This window comes from Cuculus canorus, chromosome 2 (genome assembly GCF_017976375.1).
Source record: "Cuculus canorus isolate bCucCan1 chromosome 2, bCucCan1.pri, whole genome shotgun sequence".
NCBI classification, from domain to species: domain Eukaryota; kingdom Metazoa; phylum Chordata; class Aves; order Cuculiformes; family Cuculidae; genus Cuculus; species Cuculus canorus.
Window position 1 is genome coordinate 107,284,278 of NC_071402.1, and position 25,938 is coordinate 107,310,215.

Below are 25,938 nucleotides of genomic sequence, written 5' to 3' on the forward strand. Positions count from 1 at the left end.
TGCAACAGTTACAGTTTGGTTCCTATAGTAACTCTTACCTTAACTGTTAGCATCCAAACTGTCTTTTCATCTAATGACTGAAGTAGTTCAGAAGAATCTCCTTCCAGAGACACTTGCTGGATGAGTGGAGTAGTTATGGTCGTGCATACATCTATAATAAGGTGATATAGATGAGAAATGGAGTGTGGAGAAGGGCCAAAGAAAGTTTTGGTGGGATCTGCAGGCTAACTTGTCTCCAATCCCTACTGTTTGCTTATGGCACTTTTCAGTGCTGTGGAGATAACGTTTCTGCAAAAAAAAAATAATAAACCCAGAGCACAATTTTTCGAATACAGTGAAGACTACACTAGCCACAGCTGAATAACAATCTTTTAAGCCAGTCAGACCACTTACAGGTGAGACTGTTTTAATTCACTCCAGAGACTGTTTTCCCCTGCATCTGTCAAGGATGCTTGTTGGATGAATAATCACATATCTGGGGCTGTTGTAAAGGAAAGGTTTTCTTCCTGCACATAGAAATATATGTTGTAAATCTCCACTGTGTTGCTATTACTAATTTCAATGAGAGATGCGCTGGCATTCCCAGAGCTCTGAGGCAGGCCAGTGTGGAATACCTTGGAAGAATTCATGGATTGTGGCAAGAAAATGAAAACAGGTCAGAACCAGTCTAGCTCAGTTGAGAACAAACTATGTAGTAAGAAGGAAGAGAGAAGAGATTTACATAAAGATCCTTGATAATCAAAAGCTAGGAGTACCTTCAGAGAGTACATAGGTTTAAAACCTGATCTTAAACTCCACAATTTAAAGCAACAGATGCTTTCAAGTCTTGAGAAGTGGGACCTTCTTGAAGTTTGGATTAATCATTGGCTATGGTCTATGGTTTTCATTATTACAGTGCCTCTCCTGTGGCCAGAGGTTGCATCATTCCCTGCAAACTCACACAAGAAGATCTGCTGCAGGAGAGAAGGCTTCTAACCTCCAGAGCCCAGCTCATATTGGCTAGGAGGAAAAATCTACTGGTATTTAGAAAAAGCTGTGTCAGATATTAAACCAGCACAATTAGTCCACACTGGTTTACTTAGATCAGTCTTCTTGAAGGAAAACAAATCTTATGACCTTTGTAATAAAATAAATCTTATATGCATATAAATCTTACCAAAATATTTATTATTTTGCATGTATATAGTATCTTGCATTTCACAGCCTTTCTAAACTGGAGGCACACAGTCAGAATAGTTACAGCTAGTCATCTTTCTCCAAATTTCAGGATTAGGATTGCATATCTTTCACCATACCCCTCCTTTAGCCCACATGAACAGCGGAAGTGACAGAAGCGTGTAAACGTGAATTAGCATTAGGAATAAAAATGGAGAAGCTGGATGATGCTAGAATATGCTCATAATGCCATTATCAGACCAAGTATCAGACAATTCATGAACAAAGAGTCATTTATGGGATCAAACTTCTGTCATGCAGCTGTTCCCTTTAAAATTGCCTAACTTGTGAGAGGAACTCACCACTGATGAAGAATTTCCCTATGAAGGCAATATTGCAGTGGAACAGAGGTTAAGTGTCATAATATTCATTTTTACTGTTATGCAAAGAAAGGTGCGATTTTTCTAGAAGCTCACTGTAATCACGAGGAATATCATAAATATATTTGATGGGAAAGAGGAGGTGTATGGAAAATCACTTGTGGAGGAACACATTTTTAAGCAAAGAGGTTGGCTTTTCTTTCAGGAAAGATCCAAAGGATGTCCTTCAGAAAGCCTTTCTGTCCTTTTCAGCTGCCAGGTAAAAGGATAGATATTTCTGGTTCTGGCCTGTGACCTTCTGACTGAAAAGATGAAATGTGTCAAGCACATCTATGCCAAAGATTTTTCAAAAGCAATTTTCAACGACCTCAGATCGACTAAAGGAATCTGAATTTTGGCTAATAGTGGTTGGTACTTTTCAGAAAAAATTACATGATTCTAAGAAGTCCAAGTTTGGGAGCCCTTTCTTTCTTTTTTAAAGAATTCTGTTATAGAAGTTTTTCAAGTTAGGTGGAAAAGCTCATATGTTGTCAGCATGATTCTCCAAAATTTCAAAAATCCATGTGTCTTTTTTTTTTTTATTTAGAACTTGACACCTCAGGAGGAGGAGGCCAACTAGAGCATTAGTACCCTTTTCAATATTCATCCCTAATGCTAGAATGAGTGCTTTATATACAGCCTATAAAGATACAATAGCTGTCTAAATGATAAAACTTGAAGCCAATTTCTTTGAACAATGTTTTTTTTTGCAGTGTGTCCAAGTTGGCAGTTATCTTCACTGGGGGAGGGAACTGTGGATCCCTACAACTCTGGACATACAGAAACTCATTCTTGGCTCTCCAGAAAGCTAGTCCGTCTCATCACCCTAGTCTTTTCCTCAAACTTGTATTTTATTGACACTCCAATGGTGTAAAAAGTAAAAATGGCTGGTATTAACTAGGTGATACCCAATTACTCATTCCCACCCCTACCTGCTAACCCTAAAGGACCGACTGAAGAGGACAAGACCCGCTGTATGACCGAGTACAGCCCACATATCTTCATGATCCTCATCCACCAGCATGAAAAAGCATTTTAAGGGATCTACTACTACTATATCAGACAACAAGGGACTAAAAGGGACGTGAGGGTATCCTTCCTCCCCTTAATATCCCGAATGCAACCATATACATGCTCTGCTGACATGTGTTACCTTGGTTTTCTTGCAATGAAGACAATGCATGAGTAATCAAAGTTAAGACCACCTCTTTTCATGATTTTTTTATTACTGTAGTGGGTGTGATCCTTTTGGAATCAGGTGCCAAACTAGCCAGAAGGAGAAACTCTGAAGATGACATGAAAAATTACTTCAAAGAATTTGGGAGCCCTGTGCACACTGGGATTTTGTTTTGATCTTTCACCAGCTTAACAAGAGACTGGCTGCATTCTTTTGGATAAAATTATTTCCCTGGTTGCTATGATGTGCTTTCTTTGTTTTTCTGGTTTTGTTTTGGTTTGGTTTTTTCTTTTTTCTTTTTAAAAGATGTTTATGTGAGAATTAAGTAAGCACCTATGTTTATGTAGGTCACAATTTCTTAATCAACATTGTTACTGCTGCAGTTGGTGTGTCAAATCCACTTCCTAGTACTGCAGGAAAATGTGTCATGCAGGTCTAGGACTAGGCAGATGTCAGAAATACGAGGTCTCAGGAAACACAGCTGGTCTTAATAGGTGTATGAAACATTTCCCTTTGGCAGGTACAAGCCCTTCTGGCTTGTGTTATGCAATAATCTGAAAAATCAATGGAAAGGATTACATTAGAAGAACACAGAAAACCTTACAGAAGAACACAGAGACAGACTGAGAGCCTGGAGTTCCTTTGCTTTGCTTTGTATTGCTTTGCTGTGTTTGCCATTGGGTTTCTTCTCTCCGAATTAGGGAATTGAATGCTTGTCCAAACAGCATCAATAAATGTCAGAAGTGAATTTGGGGCCGTGGTACCTACGAAGGCTGTCTTTGCCAAACTGACTCATGCTGAGCTATTCTATATTTGAAAAATTTGAGGGTGCTTGAGTGTCAAGGAGAGTTTTGTTGCGATAGCCCTCTAGTTTTAGACTGCGGTTGTAATTTCAGTAATAAGATAAAAAAAATTGAAACAAGTTTGGAGCCAGTTTATTGCTGTGGGCTGAGAGAAGAGTGAGTGACGGATGGGAGGAGGATGCCAAGAGCAGCACAATGGCAAGTCAACGTGGACCGCTTGCACTCAGCCAGCTTAGGGGTGCAGGACCCCAAACCATGGCACCCAGCTGTTGTGCGGAAGGTATGGGATGCTGCTGTCCCCCAAACCCCATTTTCAGTACACAATGGGCGATGATGTGATTGAGAGCAGCCCTGCAGAGAAGGACATGGGGGTGATGGTCTATGACAAGTTCGACATGAGCCAGAAATGTGTGCTCGCAGCCCAGAAGGCCAGCCGTGTCCTGGGCTGCATCAAGAGAAGCATAGCCAGCAAGTCTAGGGAAGTGATTCTGCCCTTCTATTCCTCTCTTGTGAGACCTCATCTGGAGTACTGTGTTCAGTTCTGGAATCCTCAACCTAAGAAGGATATGGAGCTGTTGCAATGGGTCCAGAGGAGGGCTACAAAGATGATCAGAGGGCTGGAGCACCTTCCCTACGAGGACAGGCTGAGAGAGTTCGGCTTGTTCAGCCTGGAGAAGAGAAGGCTCACAGAAGATCTTATAGTGACCTTCCAGTACCTGAAAGGGGCCTACAGGAAAGCTGGAGAGGGGCTGTTCATAAAGGCTTGTGGGGATAGGACTGGGGGAATGGGTATAAAGTGGAGAGAGGCAGATTTCGACTGGACACTAGCAAAAATTTCTTCACCATGAGAGTGGTGAGACACTGGCACAGGTTGCCCAGGGAAGCTGTGGCTGCCCCATCCCTGGAGGTGTTCAAGGCCAGGATGGGGCCTTGGGCAGCCTGATCTAGAGGGATGTCCCTGCCCATGGCAGGGGGGTTGAAACTGGATGATCTTTAAGGTCTCATTCAATCCTAACTATTCTATGATTCTATGAAACCAGAGTGAAAGGCGTCAAAGGAACTTGGAAACTGAGAACGACTCTGACTCGGTGGAAACTTCTAGGGAAAGAAGCCTGCTTTTCTCACTCCTCATGCTGGTGGCACGAGGGTGGTTTGCATGGTCATGCGTGGCTTCTGGAAATCTTTACCCCCGTTATCTCTCTGGGTGTTTTTATACAGCCTAGAGGAGCTGCTTTATCCCCAGAAAACGAGCTTGTCCTCCGTGCGGGGCCAGAGCCGCCGGGGTCACCTGAGTCTGCGGTGCGGCTCCGCCTCCCCCCGCTGTGTCTTTAAGACTCTCCTCCTCCTCCCCAGCCTCCTCCTCCTCCTCGCCCTCCCTCCCTCCATCCATCCATCCCTCCATCCATCCCTCCCCGCCGCTCGCCGCCGGGCTCTGCCTCGCCCGCTTCTCCTCCCCCCTTCCCTCCCCATCCCCGCCGCCAGCCATGGCCGACATGAAGACGGGCATCTTCGCCAAAAACGTCCAGAAACGCCTCAACCGCGCCCAGGAGAAGGTACCCCGCGGTAGAGGGGGGGATGGCGAGGGGTGGGGGGAGGATGCAGGGAGGGGCAGCCTCGCACCGGCGGGCAGGAGGATGCAGGGGGCAGCGGTGGTACCCGATCTCCAAGGGGAGGAGGCAGCTCCGCCAGCATCCCGCCGAGCAGCAGTTTGGGATGAGATGGGATGGGAGGAACGGGATTATTATGTAACTGTCCCATTTCGGCCTCCAGGCCGGCGGAGCGGGCGATGCGGGGTCCCCGAGCCTCGACCTTCGCCGGGAGACAAGGCTGCCGCCCCGGCTCCGCGGGGAATGCGGGCTCGCCTCGCCGGCAGCCTTCCTAAGAGGATTGCCTTTCCTTTAATATCCGCGCCGGATCATCCCCCCCCTCCCCTTCCCCCCTCCTCCGGCCGAAGCGATCGTCCTCTCTGCGCTCGCTCGGTGTGACACAAAGCCCCTCGGTAGTACGGGAACCCGCGGGCAGTGCCGCACCGACACCGGCAGCGGCTTCGGCTTTGGGGAGGTGCTTCACGTTGTCCCGAAGCCGGCCAGGGTGCTGTGCCACCGGCCAGGATGCTGTGCTGCTGGCAGTCCTGATGCCAGCCTGGATGTTGTGCTGCTGGTGGTCCTGAGGCTGGTCAGGATGCTGCGCCATCGGCCAGGATGCTGTGCCTCCAGCCAGGATGCTGTGCCCCTGGCGTCCTGAGGCTGGTCAGGATGCTGTGCTACCGGCCAGGATGCTGTGCTGCCGGTGGTCCTGATGTCAGCCTGGATGCTCTGCCACCAGCCTGAATGCTGTGCCAGTGTTGGTCCTGAGGCCGGTCAGGATGCTGTGCCACTGGAGGCCCTGAGGCCGGCCTAGATGCTGTGCCTCCAGCCAGGATTCTGTGCCCCTGGCAGCCCTGAGTCTGGTCAGGATGTGGTGCTGCTGGTGGCCCTGAGGGTGGCCAGGTTGCTGTGCCACCAGCAAGAATGCTGTGCCGCTGGCGGTCCTGAGGCCAGCCAGGATGCGATGCTGCTGGTGGTCCTGAAGCTGGCCAGGATGCTGTGCTGCTGCTGATGTTTATTGCTTTGGAAAACTCAGTGCTAATTGATTCTTGCGTGACTGTAGCCTAGAAATGAACAACTGTCAAAGTCGGGGAGAATTTGCTGGCCGTGTGTTTGGGTTTTTTTTTCATCTTCTCTAGTAAAAGTTGGTAGGTACAAATGTTCTGCACGGGAAACCCGTCTAGCTGTTGGCTGTCTCAGACCAGGACCATGGACAGAGGCATCAAACCAAGTAGAAAAGCATCTGTGTATGGCTATTTATAGCATCCCTATCAGCTATTAGTGTGATTTGTTATAAAGCTGTTGTCAGCATGAATTTGGATGGCACAGTTGTCAGCAAGCATTGCAAGTCATCTCTTTTGAGGGCTAATAAAACCTTTACACCCCTCTAGCCTGTATCCTGTGTTGTTAAATGCACTGTGTCGTAGGGCTCTGGAGAATTAAAAGAGATTATTTTACGACCACTATTTCTCATACTTCACTGCTTGTAAATCTCCACTTGTTTTTTACCATACACTGAACTCTGTGGTGCTCAAAAGGAATAAAAATTCAACAATTAATGTGTAGAAAAGTCTAATATGTAATCATGTCATTATTTAAGAGTTGAGGCTGTCACAGGCAGAGATGGATTTTCCCTTTCAGATTCTCCTAGCTCGCTCAGAAGGTCATAAGTTACTAGAATTTTCAATACCAAAGTCATAATGCATTTCCATTCTTGCAGGTTTTTTCAGCAACCATTTTCCAGTAAAACATGTTGCATACTCCTTACTAGTTGAAGAGATCTGGTGACTTTAAGGTGTGAGTTGAGCTGGGTCAGTAGTTGGAGCAGAAGCCTAAAAATACTATTTGTTTCCTTATGTCTTTATCAGCCTTATTATGATTCATCATCCAATGAAGTATTGTTGTATGTCTTACAAATCACATGTACTTCCAGGTGTGTCTGTTCAAACACAGCAGGTCGTTTATGGAAGTGTGTGGGTGTACCAGAGACCCCACCTTAATCTGTCTACCTGAGGTCTTGGTGTCCTGGCAAAGACTGCTCACGCATCAGCCCCAGGGTAGCTGTCTCTAGCCCAATGGGTGCCTTAGGTGCAAACCAAGGATACTGGTGTGATCTGACGGCTGGGCTGCTCTACCTTTTCTTTGCTGATCAGCCACACTAGCAAGGGGAAAATTTGTCTGGTTTGACCTACATGTATTTCAGTTGAGCATCTGGCAATTTTGGCTTCATGGCATCTGTAGTCATTGTTTTTCATATCAGTGGATATAAACATCGCTTATTTACAGGGAATGAAAGCTGTTAGTGACACAGAGTGGGTCATCGTACCGTGTAGCTCTGAATCCTTGCTTCCCTCTTCATGGCATGCATGTGAAGTTACTGCGTGAGTTATGCACATCTATTCTCCCATGCCTACACTTCTGGTTAGCTTTGAGTTCCTCTATGGTTATACAACATAAAAGCTTTCATTATTTCATTATGTAATGATAGGGAATGATTGTATTTTGTTTGATTGCTTTGGGTACTTGATGACAAAAAGTAAATTGTATCTAAGTGTTAAAATTCTATGATTTATCAAATTTCTGATCATGTGAATAGGATGGCATTTTGAGAGGTGTGTAATATCACACTGGCTTAAAGAGATTTTAAATACTTTGAGTTGTTTTAGTTTGTTGGATAAAACTTGCTGAGTTTGGGCACATTCGGTTTACTTAATGTAAACTTAATTTTAATTTTACTTAACATAAACTTAATTAACTGTACTTAAGTTACTTATAGTCAATTTCATTTTTAAAGCATTGATACATAGTTTTCTATTATTAGTTATTGATGCCATATATGTATTAGATACATGGAGTGGCTGTAAAACGTAAAGCTTCATCTATAGAAACTATTTTCTAATGAAGTTATCATTATCTTGATATAGGAAGGCTGGAGCACATCCCATACAAGGATAGGCTGAGAGAGTTGGGCTTGTTCAGCCTACAGAATAGAAGGCTCCAGGAAGACTTTATAGCAGCCTTCCAGTACTTAAAGAGGGCTACAGGAAAGATGAGGAGGCACTCTTTATCAGGGAGTGCAGCGATAGGATGAGGGGGAATGGCTTTAAACTGAAAGAGGGGAGATTAGGAAGACATTTTTTACTGTGAGGGTGGTGAGTCCCTGGCACAGGTTGCCAAGAGAAGTCATGGATGCCCAATCCCTGGAGCTGTTCAAGGTCAGGTTCATGAGGCTTTGAGCAACCTTATCTAGAGGAAGGTGTCCCTGCCCATGGCAGGGGAGTTGGATCTAGATGATCTTTAAGGTCCTTTCAACCCAAACCATTCCATGATTCTATGATCTTCAGGTCACTGTAGTCTAGGAGGAATTTTAGTTGTAAGGTGTGGATAGTGCATGTGTCCATGTACATATGTGTCTAGTTACTATTTACATGACAAAAACTAAATACTTGGCATGAAAACATCTCTTATTAGACAAATATATCTGTCTTGTATTAGAAGTGTTAAATTCAAGAGTTACATGCATGCATCCTTTGATGTTATTTTCCTATTTTGAGTAAAAGCAATAATCCATCTGTGATAAAGCAAACTTGATAACATCAATAATGTTGTTTCTTCTTATAAGATTACAGAAATACTTAGGTTACTCTGCACTGGAAATTGATGAGGTAAATTTGTCGATGGCTTGATATGGCAAATGACATTAAAAAATAGCATGAGGCTAAAGAAAGTAAGAAATCGTGCACTTCATCAGGAACAGAAGTGCTAATGAGGGAAAGAAGACAATTGTCCAAAATGGGCTGGATCAGGCTAGTACTCAAAACGAAATATGATTTTAAACAACTGGAAATTATAACTGATCACCCCATTTTTCATGTTTGCCAGAAGATGGTAGCATATGTGCCCTGGCACCCTGATTTTGTATTACCGAGTGTCCAATCTACTAAATTACACAGCTCTTTGCTGCATTTCTTCAATGAGTTTCCCCCAAAATTCAGGAAATGTGGATTTGAGCCTGCAGCATCTGCTGGAAGTTGTCAACAGTCAGTCAAAGACTATGTATTAAAGTTTGAAAAGCATCAGAGCAACTTAGGAACCTACATCCAGGTCATAAAAGTAGATGAAGCACTGATGAGTTTAAAAGTCCGTTTATAATGAAACATATCTATCAGTAACTGAAGCTGGCTGAATCAGTTCCGAGGACAAGATTACTTGGATGAAAAGGCTGTGTTTGTATCCCTAGTTTCCTCTGGAAATTTGAATTTCAGCTGTTAACTTAATTTGTAACACTAGTTATCTCCTTGTCCTCCCCTTTTATAACCCAGCACCTCTAGGTGAACAGACTATTTCAGCTGGAAGGGACTTAAAATTACCATCTAGTACCACTGCCTGACCACTACAGGGGTGACCAAAAGTGAAAACACAGTATTAAGGGCGTTGTCCAAATGCCCCATAAACACTGACAGACTTGAGGCACTAACAACCGCTCCAGGAAGCCTCTTCCTGAGTTTGACCACCCTTTCAGTACAGAAGTGTCACCCCATGTCGAGTCCAATCAGCAAGCTTACTATCATGCATTTAACTCCTGCCTCTGCATCATTGATAAAAGAATTGAACAGAACTGGCCCTAGAACAGAGCCTGAGGAGCACTGCTACTGATTGGTTGCCAGCTTAGATGTACTCCCATTTAACGCAACCCTTTGATCTCTACCCTTCAGACAGTTCTTTACCCAATACACTGTGTACCTGCTTATCCCACAGTTGGACAACTTGTCCAGAAGGATGTTGTGTGGGACAGTATGAAAAGCCTTACTAAAATCTAGAGGAACTACATCCACCGCTTTCCCTTCATCCACTGTGTGGGTGACGTAACCACAGAGGGACGTTAAATTGGTTAAACAAGACTTTATCTGTGTCTGACGACTGCTTCATTCTTTACATGTTCTTCAATAGCATTCAGCGTGATCTTCTCTATAAGTTTTCCGGATACATTATTAGACTAACAGATGTGCTTGCCTGGGTCTTCCCTCATGTCCTTTTTGAAGATTGTAATAGTGTCATCAGGGATCTCTCCAGGCTTCCAAGACCTTTGGCAGAGGAGGGATGGGAAAGTCCTAGTGTAACTGTGTTCCCAGGGATTTTGTGCCTCCTCTGCAGCACTGAGCATGGCCCCTTGCCAGGGCTCCTTTGGGCCATTGTGGCTGGGTGACTGCTGCTTGTGCTCCACGAAGGTGGCCCTCATGCCATGCATGCAGGGGAAAGAAGCTTTCTTAAACTCCCCAGGTGGGGTCCAAGGGAGGCCCCTGGGCGTGGTTTCTTCTGCTCTGTAGCACTGAGCACAGCCCCTTGTCAGGACTTCTCCAGGCCCTTTCAGCTGACTTCTTGCCTGCTGCTGTTGCACCTCTGGGGCAGAATGCATACTCTGGCTTTCTTGCCCATTGCAAGTTTGTAGTGGGAGCAAGCTCTGCTCTTCCCTTGGCTCCGTTTCCCCAGGGGTTCTTGCTTGTGCAAAACAGCCTGTGCTTGGAAGGGCTCCAGGCTTGCTGCACCATCAGGAGCTGCCACTTTCCAGGTCTTCCTGTGCACAATACAAGTGCAGGACAGGCATGAGGGCACTTTTCTTGCAACACTGGCCAAGAAGCACAGCAGCAGAGCAAGTTTTGGAAGGCAAAAATTGTGCTTGTCATCAATACATATCATACTTTGGAAAATACCCTATGGGCACCATATACCTCTTCTACTTCTTCTTCTTTTGTGTGTGGTTGGTTCTGATCCTAATTCTTCACATTCTCGCTCCTCAGGAAACAGGGACTGCTTGGCCTATGTTCCTGCTGCTGCTTTCTGCAGCTCTGTGACCTTCCTTTGCCAGACTGCAAGGGCTGTTTTTTCAAGCTAAACTGAAGAACACATCAGCCTGCTCCTGGCTAAGCACGCTCATTACGTTAATGCCTGTGAGCATCGGCTCTGAAACAGAGGCAGCAAAATACTACTACTACTACTACTACCTTGCAACCTTTGTGGTTCGTGTCCATGGAAGTGGTTTTGGAGCTATACCCTCCTCTGGCATGTCAGGCAAATAACAGTCTTATTGTTATGCAAATTTAGTGAGCTGAATACCGCAGAACAGAGCAGTTATGGTGTGTGATGCCTGGAGATCTGCACAACAAGCTCTAACCTAGGTCTGAGGGCTCCATCCAGGAGATCATCTCTCTGCAGTGTGGGTCCCAGGCCCATCCAGGATTCAGGGGCAGAGATGGGCACCCCTATAACATTGCTCAGGAGGGACTGAAGGCTCCAGGCTGACCTGAGACTCCATAACCCCTGGCCTCTTGGCAGGAGATGGTCTGGGGGTGGGGGTCCCAGGGGAGGCTGTCCCAGCCACTGAGGCTCATGAGCACTACCAGGAGCCTGGCAGAAGCAGACTTGCACTGCTTTAAACGCTGATGACCTCTTTGGAGACAAGAGAATCAGACCAGGTGGACCTTCACTCTGAGGGAGTGTTTCTGTGTTTCAGCATGTTTTTCCATGGGAAACAGATCAGGAATTTGTGAAAATGAGTACAAGGAGCTCATTTGTACATTTGTTGTTGTACAATTCAGGGAAATTGAACAAATATCGCTCACCTCCAAGAGATTTGCAACCATTCAGTTGAGGAGCACATCCTGCTTCAGGTGGAGGGCTTGATCTTTGAGCTTCACAAGTAGCAGAGGTGCAGTGGTCTGCCATCCTGTGGAACCACAGCTCACCTGGGTGAATGCAGAAGTCTTTCAAAAACTGCACTTCACTTATGGTTTTTGCAGATTTGTTCAGATGGTGCAATTAGCTCAAGACGATCCATACCTCTCACCCCCATCAGAACACATATGCCTCCTTCCCACAATGTAACAGAACCAATGCCTAGGCTGGGAGATGGTAACCCTTCAATCCCTTCTGTAGTGCACCCCTAGCTGGCCCCATGTACTGGTAGGGAAGGAAGCAGATAGGAAGAAGAACAGAATAGCTCAGTTTAGCTGGAAGGCTCCAACAATGACCATCTAGCCCAACTGCCTGACCTAAGCAAAAACCTGGTGTTAAGCATGTTTTGCAAATGCCTCTTAAACACTGACAGGCATAACACATTGTCCAGTTCTCCAGGAAGCCTGTTCCAGGATTTGATCATGCTCTCATAGTAAACACAGTTGGTGCTGTTGTAACACTTCCAAATATCAGGTTCTATTAGGCCTGTTCCTGAGAGTTTCTTGAGCAGCTCTTGAAAATCCAACTGATGTGGTTTTTGACATTCAGCTTTTAGTCAGTTGTATATTTAGTTTACAAAGTTTAAAGCAGTAAATACTTCAGTGGACAAGAACTTTGGAGGCGCAGCTAATATTTAAAGTGTGGTAAAGAAGGACATTCCATAAAGAAAAAAGAAAACTTCACCTCTCACCGAGGGAATTTGACCACTCTGTTCATATTACGTGCTCTATATATGATGACATCAGCTATGAGGCAGGCGAGGGGTGTCTGCATGCGAGAATGTATATGAGAAAAGAATGTTATGTGTATTGTATCTGTGGTGACCTGTCTGCAATGTGATAATATGGTTCTAGCAACCTTGGGTTCATAAAGGCAAATTGCTGTCTAATGATTTAACACTTTGGGCCCACGTTGGTTATAAAATCTAGTCCGCTGAAGTCATTACAGTATTATGACAGACCTCAACATCTGGGGCCATGCTGGCTCAAGCACATGCAATTTAGAAGTTACTTCATCTCTGAAAGGCTAATTGTTAATCTCTGAGTTTACAAACAAAACCAGTTCAAAGTCATTAATTTGTCATGTGAACAGTATGGTCTAAACTACACAGCTCAGATTCTTCTAGCTTCAGGTTCCAGTATAAAAGAAGCTTGGATTTCCTTTTTTTTTTTTTTCCCCCACAGAACTTGTAGAAAAGAGGGATCATCTGTCTCATTCTTCTAAACTAAAGCATATTCAGCTGTGCTTAATATACTCCTTAGAAGTGATTTTCTTGCCAATGTTTGCAAGTATCTAATGGTGAAGATTTTGCAGCTTCCCTAAACTGATCCATGCCATTGCTTAGGCACCTCCTGTCAGAAACTTGTCTTCTCATTTAATACAGATTTACTTTTTTGCAGTTCAGGTCCTTTGTTCCCTGATCTAACTTTCCTTGATGTAAAGAAGTGTGTTCTTTCTTCTTGCCTCAAAATTTACAAATGGTTTGTAAGCATTCCCTATGATCTAAGCAGAGTTATAGCATAACACTCCCAACCAGGCCAAATAGTAACTATTATTGAAATATTGATTGCTTTCAATTGTTTGTGTTTCTAATGTGCAGGTTAAAATGTGGAGGTAGATTATGGTTGTCTAGGTACAAATTGCAGAAGAAAAGGGAGAGCAAACCCCCAGGGCTCCTTCCTGTTATGTTATCATCTGTTTTCCCTGCTACATGAGGGAAGGTAATTGTTTCTCCTGTTCAATTTTCTCTCCATATATAATGTTAAGTGTAATTCTGTGAGTTACTACCTAATATGCTCTTCCTCACTGTCCCCTAGCTTCCATCAAGTTAAAGTGCTATTTCTTCAGGTTTATTGGAATCCATATCTCCATATTTACTAACTTGTTTGACTTGGTTCTGGACTGTCTTCTTCACTGTATTTTGCTCCTCCAGGCACCCTTTCTCTCTTGCATTGTTGTATTGTCTAAGATGCAGTGTTTCTGACCTAAGGCATGCCCCATCCTAGCTGTTATGTCATCAGCAGTCCACAGCTTCCAGTGCCACCTTCTTGTTGTGGCAAAATTAAGAGTGTGACTTTACAGGTGCGTAGTGGAGAGATGTAGGGGTGATGATATCCTGTGTATCTGGAAAGTACAGGAATTCCTGGTCCAGATTAATCACCAGTGGCTGCCTCCTAGAACAGGGTGTGCTACCTGCCCCTGGTCCAACCAGCTGCTGTAGATGCTTAGAGTGAGAGGGCAGTAAATGAGGGCAGGAGAGGGGAATGCACTTTGCCTTTTATCTCAATAGCCCAACTTTCCTGTGCTGGCTAGGAAACACTGTGAAGAGGACAGCTCAGCATCTGTGATAGCGAAATATTTCAGTGTGGATAAATGGCAGAGACAAGCAGGAGTAGGTATGATGTAGGAGTGAGCATGGAAAGGAGAAGCACAGCTGTGCCTACCCTACCTGCAGCAACTCAACACAGCTGGCCAGGCTATGGAAAGCCTCTCTTACTGGTTCACCAGGTAATAAAAGTGAGTGTTGGACAGCAGGCTACTCAGTTTTGGAGAGACTAAAATAATAGGTGAAAGATACTTTTTAGCACTTTCTTTGCAGTTGCCAACATGAAGAGAACCAAAGCTCCCTGAACTTGCCTGGAGATGGTAAGGGGTTTTCCTTCACCTGCTTAAAATATGCATAGTGGGGTTCACGCCTCCCAAAACCAAAGTCATTGCCTGCTATGCCTGTCCTCATGTTCGTCTCAAAGACTGTGGAGTAGAGGAAGAAGGGGTATTAGATGGCTCTACTGCTTCAACAGGACAGTATTTTCCCTAGGGAACCATTGTTTGGTTTAGTTCATTGGGGTCTGCTGCAAACTGAGCTGCTTGGAGCCTTCAGTCTGAAGTATTGGGTCACTTGTCGCTAAATGTTCTGCAGCATCAGTGCCGTGCACCACTGAGCCTTTGCTCTTCTTGAATACAAGGTAATTTGTTCCTGACCTATTGAGTAGCTGGTTAGTCAATAGTTGCTGGAATCATAAACCAATGGCCGACTTGGTTGCAATTGTGTTATTTTGTCATTTTGAGTCTCTGCCAACTGGAGTTTATTAATCTGTTTAAGAGCATAAAGTAAAATATAGGCCTTTGGTAAAGATGGATAGAACGTATTTCTGAAGTGTTTTTTCTTGTTGTGTCACAGCTATAGCAGGAAATAGCCTGTTTCTCTTCCTGGCTTCTCTGCCTTTGTTTTCTCAGTATTTATTCTTTATAATAAGAATTATTATGTGAGACACTGCAGAATTGGGGGATGATGTGGACAAAATACCTAAAAAGGATTTCACCAAGTGAGAAGATTGGTGGTGCAATGGGAGAGGATTTCAGTGGCCTTTCAGTGGTGGGAGACACAGAGAACTCGGGGCTTGGACCACACAAGTCTCTGGTCTCTGACTCCCAATGCCTGCTTACTACTTATCAGCTGTTTCTGTTGTCGTCCCTGCTTTTTCTTACTGCCTCTTTTCTGCCAAAAAAAACTCCTGTACTTCCAGATCAGTTCCTTTGTTTTGTTCTCCCTGTCTCTGTAGCAGAGTAATTCCTTTGATGCTTTCTTGAAGTCTCAGCTTGGAGTTCCTTTCACTCCACTTTTTTTGTACCCATAAGTTTGTTAAATCGGTGCTTTGTTGTGATACAGAGCCCAGAGCTACAGTCCCTGAACTGCAATCAAACCTCTTTATCTATGATACAAAACAAGAAAGGAAAGTCTGCCAAAGTCTTGGGCTGTCACTAAAACAAGCCATTTGAAAAACAATTTCTAGTCTAGATTAGCAAACAAACCCCTATTACTTTTTCCAGAAACATGTCACAAAATGACATCGTTATAGTGTGCACACACCGGCAGATGCCTACAAGAAATGGTCAATCCTAGTTTTGCCCCATTTAAATTTGAAAAACACTTTAAGAATAGACTGATTCCTTATTTTTAACAAAAGGGGGGGGTGAGAAAATAAGAATTATCTTAAGAACAGAGAGAATCTGAATTTCCTTTCTAGATTTTGATCATTGGTATTTCCTTACGGATAAAGTATGAGGGGTAGCTGAAGTAGGTGATGGTTTGCAGTGCAGTGGGAACACAGTTATTTCTACTGATGATTCACACTTTGTCTCAGCAAAGCCCAGTTAAGTGACCCACAGGCATAAGGGTTTATACACATTAAGAACAAAATAGAAGCAGATAACCACTGCATGCAGAGAAGAAGTTTTATTGAAGTGATTCATTTTCTGTAGAGAATAAGCAGTCTTTTAGATCTGAGAAATTATGTTAATTTTTCACATGAAATGCATACATTATATTTAAATTCAGGAAGGTATTTAAAGAATTATTTGCGTGTGGGACATGGAGAGGAATAAATAAAAATGTGATACCATTATTATAACTGGATAGATCTATGTATGAGCACTGTTGCTTATATTTAAACTAGGCTTCCAGTTGTTCAACTTGCCATTAAATCTTTGTTGGTTCATGTGGGATGTTATCTTTCCACACTGGTGTAGCCGCTCTATGCAGTTTGGATGGACTTTTTAAATAAATAAGGCCCATTGCTGAAATGGATCTGCTGAGAGCATGAAATAATTTTTTTTTTTCAAAATAGAATTGTCAGTAACTTTAAATATGGGATAAATTTTAGTCCTGTAAAAAGTCATAAGGAATGGTTAATGAGGATAATCAGAGAAGAAAGAATATAATTGACTTCTTCAAGTTTTTCAGTTCTGTATTAACCACACTCTTATCACAGGGGAAACAACTGCTAGGATTAAAGGCAGAACAAAGAAAAAGAAAAAGAAAAATTCAAGGATGTGCTCTGACCTGAAAAGAGGCAGGAGCACGGCTCAGTCCAGAGGCAGGTTGGTCTGTTGCAGCCTTAAGGCAAATGTCCTCATGGTTCCCTTTGCAAAGGGAAGAAATGTGTTGGGAGAAAATTTGTGAGGCAGTAACCAAAGTGACCCCAGGCAGGCAGGGGATGGCTGGCTGCTGCAACTGCAGCACAGTCACTGTGGGACCATGTTCAGGAAGCGCTAAAGGAACAGATTATGTGAAGCGGCAAGTGAAAAACCACAACAGAATGAAGTTAATGTCCAGGTGAGAAAATGGCTGGCTGAGATCCAAAAACAAGCCAGACATTGGAGGTGAGATACAAAATTGAAATTCAGAATCTGGATTTCAAGAAATGTGGCAGGATAACAGTGCGGGGAAATTATTTTGATTTTAAAAAAACAATGGAGCCCTCTCTATACATTCTCGAATCATTTCTGAATTAATTAGTAAAGAAATTAACATATTGCTTATGTTGTGAGAGTCTTGCAAATTGTGAAAATGTGTCTTTCTTGGTAGTGCATCTTTAAACATTATCCTACTTATTTCTCAGCAAAAATACATGGGCAGAGTTAGGATTAGCACAGTTGTATCTCTCCTTTCCCCCTTCCTTTCCCCCTTCCTTTCCCCCTTCCTTTCCCCCTTCCTTTCCCCCTTCCTTTCCCCCTTCCTTTCCCCCTTCCTTTCCCCCTTCCTTTCCCCCTTCCTTTCCCCCTTCCTTTCCCCCTTCCTTTCCCCCTTCCTTTCCCCCTTCCTTTCCCCCTTCCTTTCCCCCTTCCTTTCCCCCTTCCTTTCCCCCTTCCTTTCCCCCTTCCTTTCCCCCTTCCTTTCCCCCTTCCTTTCCCCCTTCCTTTCCCCCTTCCTTTCCCCCTTCCTTTCCCCCTTCCTTTCCCCCTTCCTTTCCCCCTTCCTTTCCCCCTTCCTTTCCCCCTGTTGTTGCAAACTTAACCACCAAAGCCATTTAGAAAATGATTTGACTTCTGTGCCTTGTGGTTACGTGGTAGGTGAGCACAGCTGCATGCTTCAGAGATGATTGCATGTTTAAAAGTCAGTACCAACCTCCAAACATTGCAGGCTTTCAAAGAGTACTGAATGTTCATTTTGTTTTATTTCCCTCCTGTCGTGCATGAGAGGAGGGACAGATGGTGCTGCTGGAACCCAGCTATTCCCTCAGGGTCTGCAGGCCTGACCAAGGTCCTCCCTCTGTGGTGGGAAGCTGGGAATAAGGTGATGGCACTCCACAGAGGCAGTGCTGATTACCTGGGGAAAAGCTGAAAGACAAGGAGGGTGAAATAGAAAGCAGAATTGCCTGGTAATTAAGACGACAGAGCATGAAGTACAAGTATGCACGCTGAAGGAATCCACGGTGGGCTACATTGATAAGCTTTGCTTTTATTGGCCACTAGATGAGTTGGCAGCTACTTCACCCAACCGATCACTTTAGGGTTTAACCCAGCACTGCTGTCTCTCCAGATTCAGCAAAAACATGGCGCTACGTGTACCGCAGGACTTTTGAACTTCTGCTCTGTCATCTTGTACTGAAAAAAAAACCCCAAACTTCCTACAAAACCAATACTTAGAGTCTGAAAAGCATGTTTCAGAGAAAGCTGACATTTTGGAGAGCTGAAGAGGGTTTTATTCTTAACACCACCCTGGCATCATGTTTGCCTGTGGAATCAATCCAAGATCATATTTGTTGCAAGCATAGTGCCAGCATCTTTTGCACAGTTTCCTATTAAAGTAAAAATAAATATTAATTTTGAAGTTGGCAAAGAATTTTAGTTGATTTGACAGCCAAACTGAGAAACAAATTGGGAAGGAATTTAGTCAACCTGTAGTTGGCAGACATACATCCCCTCATGGCATATTAACTCCTTAAGGAGTCACATCTCCAGGAGTCATGGCATAGCAACATGGCAAGACAGGGAGAAACAAGCTTTGACTGACAAATATTTTGGATCCAGAACGTGTTTTGCAGACTGTGGGATGAGTATGGTGTGTTTTGCTCAGTGTTTCAACTTGGATTGTACTGTTCAGTTCTGGTTTCTATAGTGAGGACTGTTTTCTGCATACAGTGTTTATCTGGAAAAGATTTTTTAAAATTGGACCCCATTAAAAAGTGTATTTTAAAGAAGACAGTATGCAGTATCGAGTTTGCTCAGTCACTTGGCTGAAGGATCTATTTTTGTGAGCAACAAATAATTTTTTCCCCCTTTCTAGTATCCAATTTCCAGGTTGACTCAAAGCACTAATACCAATGTTTTTTTGCTCAGACCAACCAGTAGCCTATTCTACCAAAGGCTTACCATGAAAGAGTGGAGTTGGATTGCTCAGTAGTGTCTGTTATGAGAGGTGTTTGTGACATCAAAGTAGTAATATAAACTGGGCACAGGCTTTTCCCTCTTCTGCCTCAAAGAAGGATTTTCTTTACACTCCACTTTACGGAAGAATTTCTTACTTACATGATATAGTTGCCAATTAATTGTTATTCGTAATTATTATTCGACCTCTCTCTGGAGCTCAGGGTATTTTTAGATCTGCTTCAGGGAAGATGTTATTAAATGTTGACAAAAACACACCTCTGGTGGATTTTGATGGATTTCTGTCTCTTTTATTAAGTATTATAAAATACAAAAAAAAAAGCGAAAATAGCAGAAAGGTGGGGAAAGGCTTTCTGAAAAAGTGATGCAAACTCCTTTCTACTCTAAGTTGTACAACAACCGGTTGTGTCTACATCTAAACCAGCTTTAGCTATACCAGTGTCAACAGATGGTTTCCTATCAGGCCAAAATGACCTGCTCTGCTGTTGAAAAGTGTTGAAAAGTGTTAAAAAGACCATATGTTTCATCCAAGGTTTTTAGCTCTGGGACTTTGAAAAGAGCTCAGTTCCCACTGGCTTTCCTAATTTAAGTTAGGGTTGTTGATTACTCCGTTCCTTATTCCTGAATGTGCCTTTTTGTGCTACTAGTGCCTGCTTAAGTGTGATGCAGAGAGTTTCTACCTTGTACCCCTCAGTTGCCTAGAAATAGCGACTCTGAGGAGATACAGAGAGTACAGTTTTAGGTTACTCTGTTAAAACAAGGTGCGTGGTTTGCATCCTTATCTTCATCCAGTGTCTCCTTTACCAAAAAAAAGAGTGCTCCAAACCTTCATTTGGTGAGGTATGAGGCCAGGTCCCATTGCAAGGTGTAAAGCCCTCTGTCTGGGCAGGGGAATACCTCTGTGTGTTGCATTAGAGAGGAAATGTGTTCATGTTCACCAAAGAAAAAACTGTGTCTGTATTCCAAATGCAGTTAGTCTGATCCTTACGGGATCAGCAAAATAAGTTGTGAGAGTGTATTGCTTTCTTACTCCTAACCTAATGCTTTTGTGCACAATGAGAAGAATTTAGGACCAGACTAATTTGATGCACAACAACAAAGTTGCTGAACGTGACAGAACAGAGACATGTAAAAGGCGTATGCGTATGCTCGATAGCGAAACGTGGTCAGACTGGGCATCCACTGAAGTGAATGAGAGTAATCATTGGGAAACAGACCTGCCGCGGGATGTTGGTTGCAATGGGAAGCTGGTAAACAGCCCATGTTTAATCAGGATAAAAAGTCGCGAACTAAGTTTCTCCTAATTTACCACATTTGCTGTAAGGCTCTGTCTGTCCTGGATGGGACATGTAGATATTCTTTGTAAGCCTTGTTCCACAACAAAAGGTGACTCCTTTCTAAAGTTTTATGAGAACATCATACCTTCTTTACAATGTCCTTTTCCGTGTTATTTAGAAACTAAGATAAAAAATTCTTTCACATATCTTAATAGAATCTTGTCATAACTTTATGTAGATATGGAGAGTAAGCACACTCATGTTAATATAAATTGAACCCAATCAGATGACTGGATAACTTTTCTATAATGTATGATGCTATGAGAGTTAAAGAACTCAGCCTTAAACATTTATAAAACAGTAAACAATGAAGAAGCTGTGTCTGATACCCTCAAGATAGTGCTGATATAGGATTAAAGCAACACAGTGGTTAACAAAGGCCAGTACCTCCACATGAGAATTTAAATTTTAGTGAGGCTACATATTTAAAATTAAAGGGAAGATTGGTACCTTCTCAATATCCTTCCATATACTGAAAAATAAGAGAGGACTAGGGCTTCAAATATGGACAAAAATCAATGCTGATGTGTCTACTGTAGAATGTGTTTATGGCTTTATTAGAAAAAAAAAAGATAAATAAGATTTACAACTAATATTTCATGATTTCTAGAACAGAACATGTCTTGTAGAATATCAAATTCAGTTAGTCTTTGTGTTATGTAAAACTGAGCTATAGTAAAGGGCCTAATACTTTCAAACCAGCGGGTTTCTAATCCTGTATGTGTGGGTGTGTATTGTTGCTTGGTCCATAAAATCTGCAGTAGCTAATTTTACCAGAGACATGAGAAAATGCCTGTACTCCCATCCGGGATCTGATCAACCCTTTGGTCTCTGGTGATCATAGGAGTAATATTCCTCACCCTTCTCATCAGAAAAGACAGTGGTTGATTTGTATGGGATCAATCAGAGGAATGGTCCTTCATCAACATGAGTGTTTCTGTGATTCATACTCATAGAAGGGTATTTAACTCTGTCAGTAATCTCATGGAAGTAGAGTGGACTCTGCAGATTACTCCCATGTACGTATAGCAGGAAAAATATGCAAAAATGCAGTGTCAATCGGCTTTGCACCTAAGCTCCATTCATTTCCTTTGCCTTTTTTTAATGTTATGAGTTGTTTTAATAAAAAAAATTGATCCTGAATTGAATTGTGTGGGAGTTCAGTGAGAATAAAAGAATTCACATCAGAGCCACTCACTGAGAAACACAGATTACATCCGTCATACTATTTAGGCTTCATGCCTATTACAGATTTTGATGAACTTGATATCAAATCCCTGTAGCAGTATCCTTTTAAGATTTGATTCTGCTCACGCTGATTTTATTCACTGCAGGATGTGGCTCTGTGGGTTAAATATAATCCATTTTATTGTACTGTACAGGATTTAATGTTAGGTGTATTGTTTGTACTGGCTCTGCATGGAACTCGATTGAAGTCATAGCTGGTTGCAGAGCTTTCTGTAAATCACGCCTGTGCTTATAGGTATAGTAGTGTGCATACATATATTCTGAGCTAAGAGGAATTTTTACTTTGAGGATCCCTTTGATATGGGAAGCCGTGTTGTGAAATCTTGGGCAATCACAAGCTGGGGTTTCTCCTTGCTCTGAGGGAAGTTTGCCTGGCTACACCAGCAGCAAATCTATCCTGGGATCTTAAAATTCCTTGTTGACCTTCCCTGGTTGACCTACCCGCAGCTTGCATAAATCAATACTTACAATATGCTGATGCTGTGAGTTTTGTGGCTAATTACAACTGTTTCAGCAAATTTGAGTAAACCTGCACACCTACTAGATCCAACTGAGGGGAAAAGCCTGACACTTTGTGCTGATGTTTTACAAGCATGCATGCAGACTCACTCGCTCAAGCCTTTTTCTCACTCCCCTTGCAACAAACGCCCACACACAAATACAGAGGGCTTAATAGATCAGTCTGGGGCCGTCTGTCACTAGTTTTAATCTTGCTAATTTTTCCTTGCCTGTTTGTACCAAACAGTTGATGATACTTGGAACATGCATGCAGTTTGATTGCTTTTATTTCTGTATACATTAACACCTTATTTTGTCTGTTTCACTTCACTTGATGCCTGGATGTGTGTAGGTTAGACCCAAACAATTACCAGCCGTAGAAGACACAGTCCTCCTTCCTCTCTTCTGATTTTTTTTCAGAATAAATGCCAACAGTTTATGTTGACTTTTTTAAATTAAAATCAAACAATGAAACGCCCCAGCACTGTTACAAGAAACATGAAAGGACAGTGTAAGGGCCTGGTTATATCAAATTTTGGAAAAATAATAGCATATCGGGTTTCTATCTTATTAAAAAAGACCTACCATGATTTTATTAAATATGGGAGCAAATGATTTCTCCTCCTGTCCCTTTGAGTGTTTCTCAGTGTCTTTCTCAATCACATAAACAACCTGTACAGTCCCTGTTCCTATCCCTGCCTCTTCCTGTCTTTTTTCAGTCAGGCCAGCTGCTGATCCTTCATTTAAGTTTACATTCAAGGTTGTAGAGTACAACGTAGGCTGGAAGACACCTGTGGATGCACTTCATCTACCTTCTGCTCAGAGAAGGGACAACTTCAGCAACAGGTCAGGTTACTCGGGACTGTGTCCATTTGTGCCTTGAATATCTCCAAGGCTGTAGATTGCCAACCTCTCTGGGCAGCCTGTTGCAACACTGCACCAGCTCATGGGGATTGTTCATCTCACAAGTCTTCTCAGCATTTCCCTTGTCATGACTTGTGACAATTGTTCCATCCCTTTATATGAGCACCTCTGAGTAAAGCTTGGCTTGGTCTTGTCTGTAGTGGCTAGTTAGGTATTTGGAGACAGAAAATAGGTTTCCTTCCCTTAGCTTTGTCTTTTTCTGGCCAAACATGCCCATCTCCCTTCTTATGCCCAGTGCTCCAGCCTGCTGAGCATCACAGTGATCCTGCACTGATCCCTTTCTAGTTTTCTCACAAATTTCTTTCACTGAGTAGCCCAGATGTGGTTGCAGGAGTGCTCCTGGTGCAGACCATGTACTCAAAACAGTGGAGAAGAATCGTTGCCCTTGATCCTTGTCTATGGTGCAATCCTGGCCTTTGTCCCTGTGTATGTACATGGCTCTTAGGATACACCCTCAGCAGCAGAGATCAGCAGCAGTTTTCTTTGGTTGGAAGATCTGAGACTTATGTAGAGAAGAACTGGGAGGACGAAAAAAGCTACTGGATACCTCAGTAACTCATGTAATTAATATTTTTAGGGCTGGCTTCCTGAGATAGGTCTCTGGAATGTATAAGTGAAATTCAAGGGCTGCTTTACCCCTTTGCCAGCCTTTGGCTCACATAGGTGAGCTCTCTGGAATCAATAGAAAATGATTCGGTTCAGCTGAGAGGGTTTGTGGCTTTTGGGTTGGTTTTTTTTTCTGTCACTTCATCTCCACAACAGCTTTTGCTTAATCAGGGCCTAATTTGTTCCTTCTTTATTATTATTATTGCTCATGAACAGTTCTATTGAGCAGCAAAGCGATGGCAGTGCGTCTACAGAGAAGGTCAGGATTCAGACCCCCTGTTAGTCAGCCTGCAGGCCAAATTGCTGAGTGGAGGAACCATATGGAGAGGGTCATTTAATACGTGAACTCTGCTTTGCACACTGACTAGGAAAACTCGGGAATTACATCAACATATTTAGCTTTACCCTATCTATGTGATGCGCTCAGAGTGCCATTCTGTCACTGTAAAACGTTTTTGTATAAACGAGCAGCCAAAATATTGTAACCATTGAGTTGCAGCACATGTCAAATTTCTGGTATCTGTGCTCTGCTGTTAACATGCTCTCCTGTTTCTGGAGAGTCCAGTAACAAGAAATAACATCCTTTTGTTTGTGATATACCAGGTAGAAATGATATTGTTTCCCATTGCTGGGAGGAAAGGCTCTCCCCAGAAACCTTCCTTTTTCCACACAGATATACTTTGTGTAGAAACCTGGAGATTTTTTACATTTTAATTGACATTTCCTGGATGCATTGACAGTGTGGGAGTAGTTTTGGGCTAGACTTTTATTCCACATACGCTGTATTGATAAATGTGAGCTGTATTGATGTATTCAATGCACATACCTTCCTGACTGGGAACCTTGTACCTGGGAAGACTATTTCTTCACATATTGTCCTTACCTGCTGTGATGCCAGGTTTATGCTGTGGAAACTTTTCCTGTGAATGATATATATGGAAGTTACTAATTTGAAGGTAACATGGTATAACCAGAAGTGGAAATACAGAAATATATTCTCAGGTGCTGAAAGCTCATGTCAGCCTTCTAGCTTTGCTGTCTTTACATTGATTATCTTACACAAGGTGAAAACTTGGCTGCCTGCTGGTGACTGTACTTATGTTAAAAGCAACGCTTGTGCTGCGGCAGCTTCTGTGCCCTGGGAGAGTGCCATGTATACGTGGAGCCTTGTTGAAAGTGTATTTATGCATCACACATGCAAGTGTATAGGAAGTATCATTATATATAAAACAGATCTTACCTGTTCTCTGAGGCTTATGGAGTGCTAAGAGGTAGAGAAAGATGTTCAGTTATTTGAGGCAAGAGCTGTCTATGATTCCAAAAGCATTGGGTGAAAAAAAGGAAATGCAGAAAGTAGATGTCAAAACTAGATTTTTTTAATTGCTGTTTCAGTGTCATTCTAGATGTCAGGGCACTGACAGCCCATTACTGTCCCTGCCCAGCCTCCTTCCATCCTTGCCTGGGGGCCCAGCACCTCATTTCACCCTCCCAGCTTGGCTACTTCATGCTGTGGCCCTGCTCGCCTTTCACTCTGACACCAGCAAACTCCCTCACAAGTGAGAGCACTGCCTGAGCAGGAACAAATTAAAGTCCAAGTAAAGGCTTTGAAAATTGTTTTATCTATAATAAGTGGCTTCCACTGCTGGCATTATTTTTGTCTTATCTGTGTGGGCTTTGGGCCACCTCTTCATTTACCTCTTTGTTTCTGAGGGATTTACACTATTTGATGCAGTTACAGTAGTACTTGATAGTTGACTGACTGTGCTTTACAATATAGCAGTGGATTGCATGCAAATTCAGCTGTCTAAGCAGGGAGCATTACCTGAAATTGTCATTGCCCATACAGTGGTCTGCATTTGCTATCGACAGAGAAGTCTTCTCTGGAAAGTGCTGATCCTAGGAAGGGCTCCAGTTCATTATGATGGATGGACTTGGGGCAGCAACTGCTAACCAAATATTCATACTACTTTGCTTCTGCTAGAGGTCCTGAGCATCGCCTCAGCAAGATGTGCTTTGCTTCATCTCCGCTTAGGAATAGTAAACCAAAAAACTAAAAAAATACTGAACGATTAATGTGCGCTCACATGTGATTAGTGTAAAGCTAAACACAAACTGAAGGGTTTGTCTGAACCAAGACCTTATGGCTCACAATACAGGTGAGTGTTGTCCTCTTTCAAAGGATCTCGCTGCCTGAGCAAACACGTGCTGAGGGCAATAGAATGCTTGTACTTCCCCTTCTGCTGTTCCTCTCTGCCAGAAAGTATAACTTCATGTTTAATAGCC

The 25,938-nt window shown here is 43.0% G+C and overlaps 1 protein-coding gene across 5 annotated transcripts in view; it reads left to right on the forward strand.

The window, feature by feature from the left end:
• Window positions 1-4,922: 4,922 nt before the first annotated feature.
• The window catches only part of AMPH (amphiphysin), a 118,555-nt gene continuing 97,539 nt past the window's right edge, over window positions 4,923-25,938 (forward strand). For 3 of the 5 annotated variants that reach the window (XM_054059333.1, XM_054059335.1, XM_054059336.1), the window contains exon 1: window positions 4,923-5,107. In XM_054059333.1, the coding sequence (XP_053915308.1) occupies window positions 5,039-5,107 (69 nt within the window). In that variant the 5' untranslated portion in view covers window positions 4,923-5,038. The remainder of the gene's footprint in view (window positions 5,108-25,938) is intronic. The other 2 variants (XM_054059337.1, XM_054059338.1) reach the window with 1 other exon arrangement.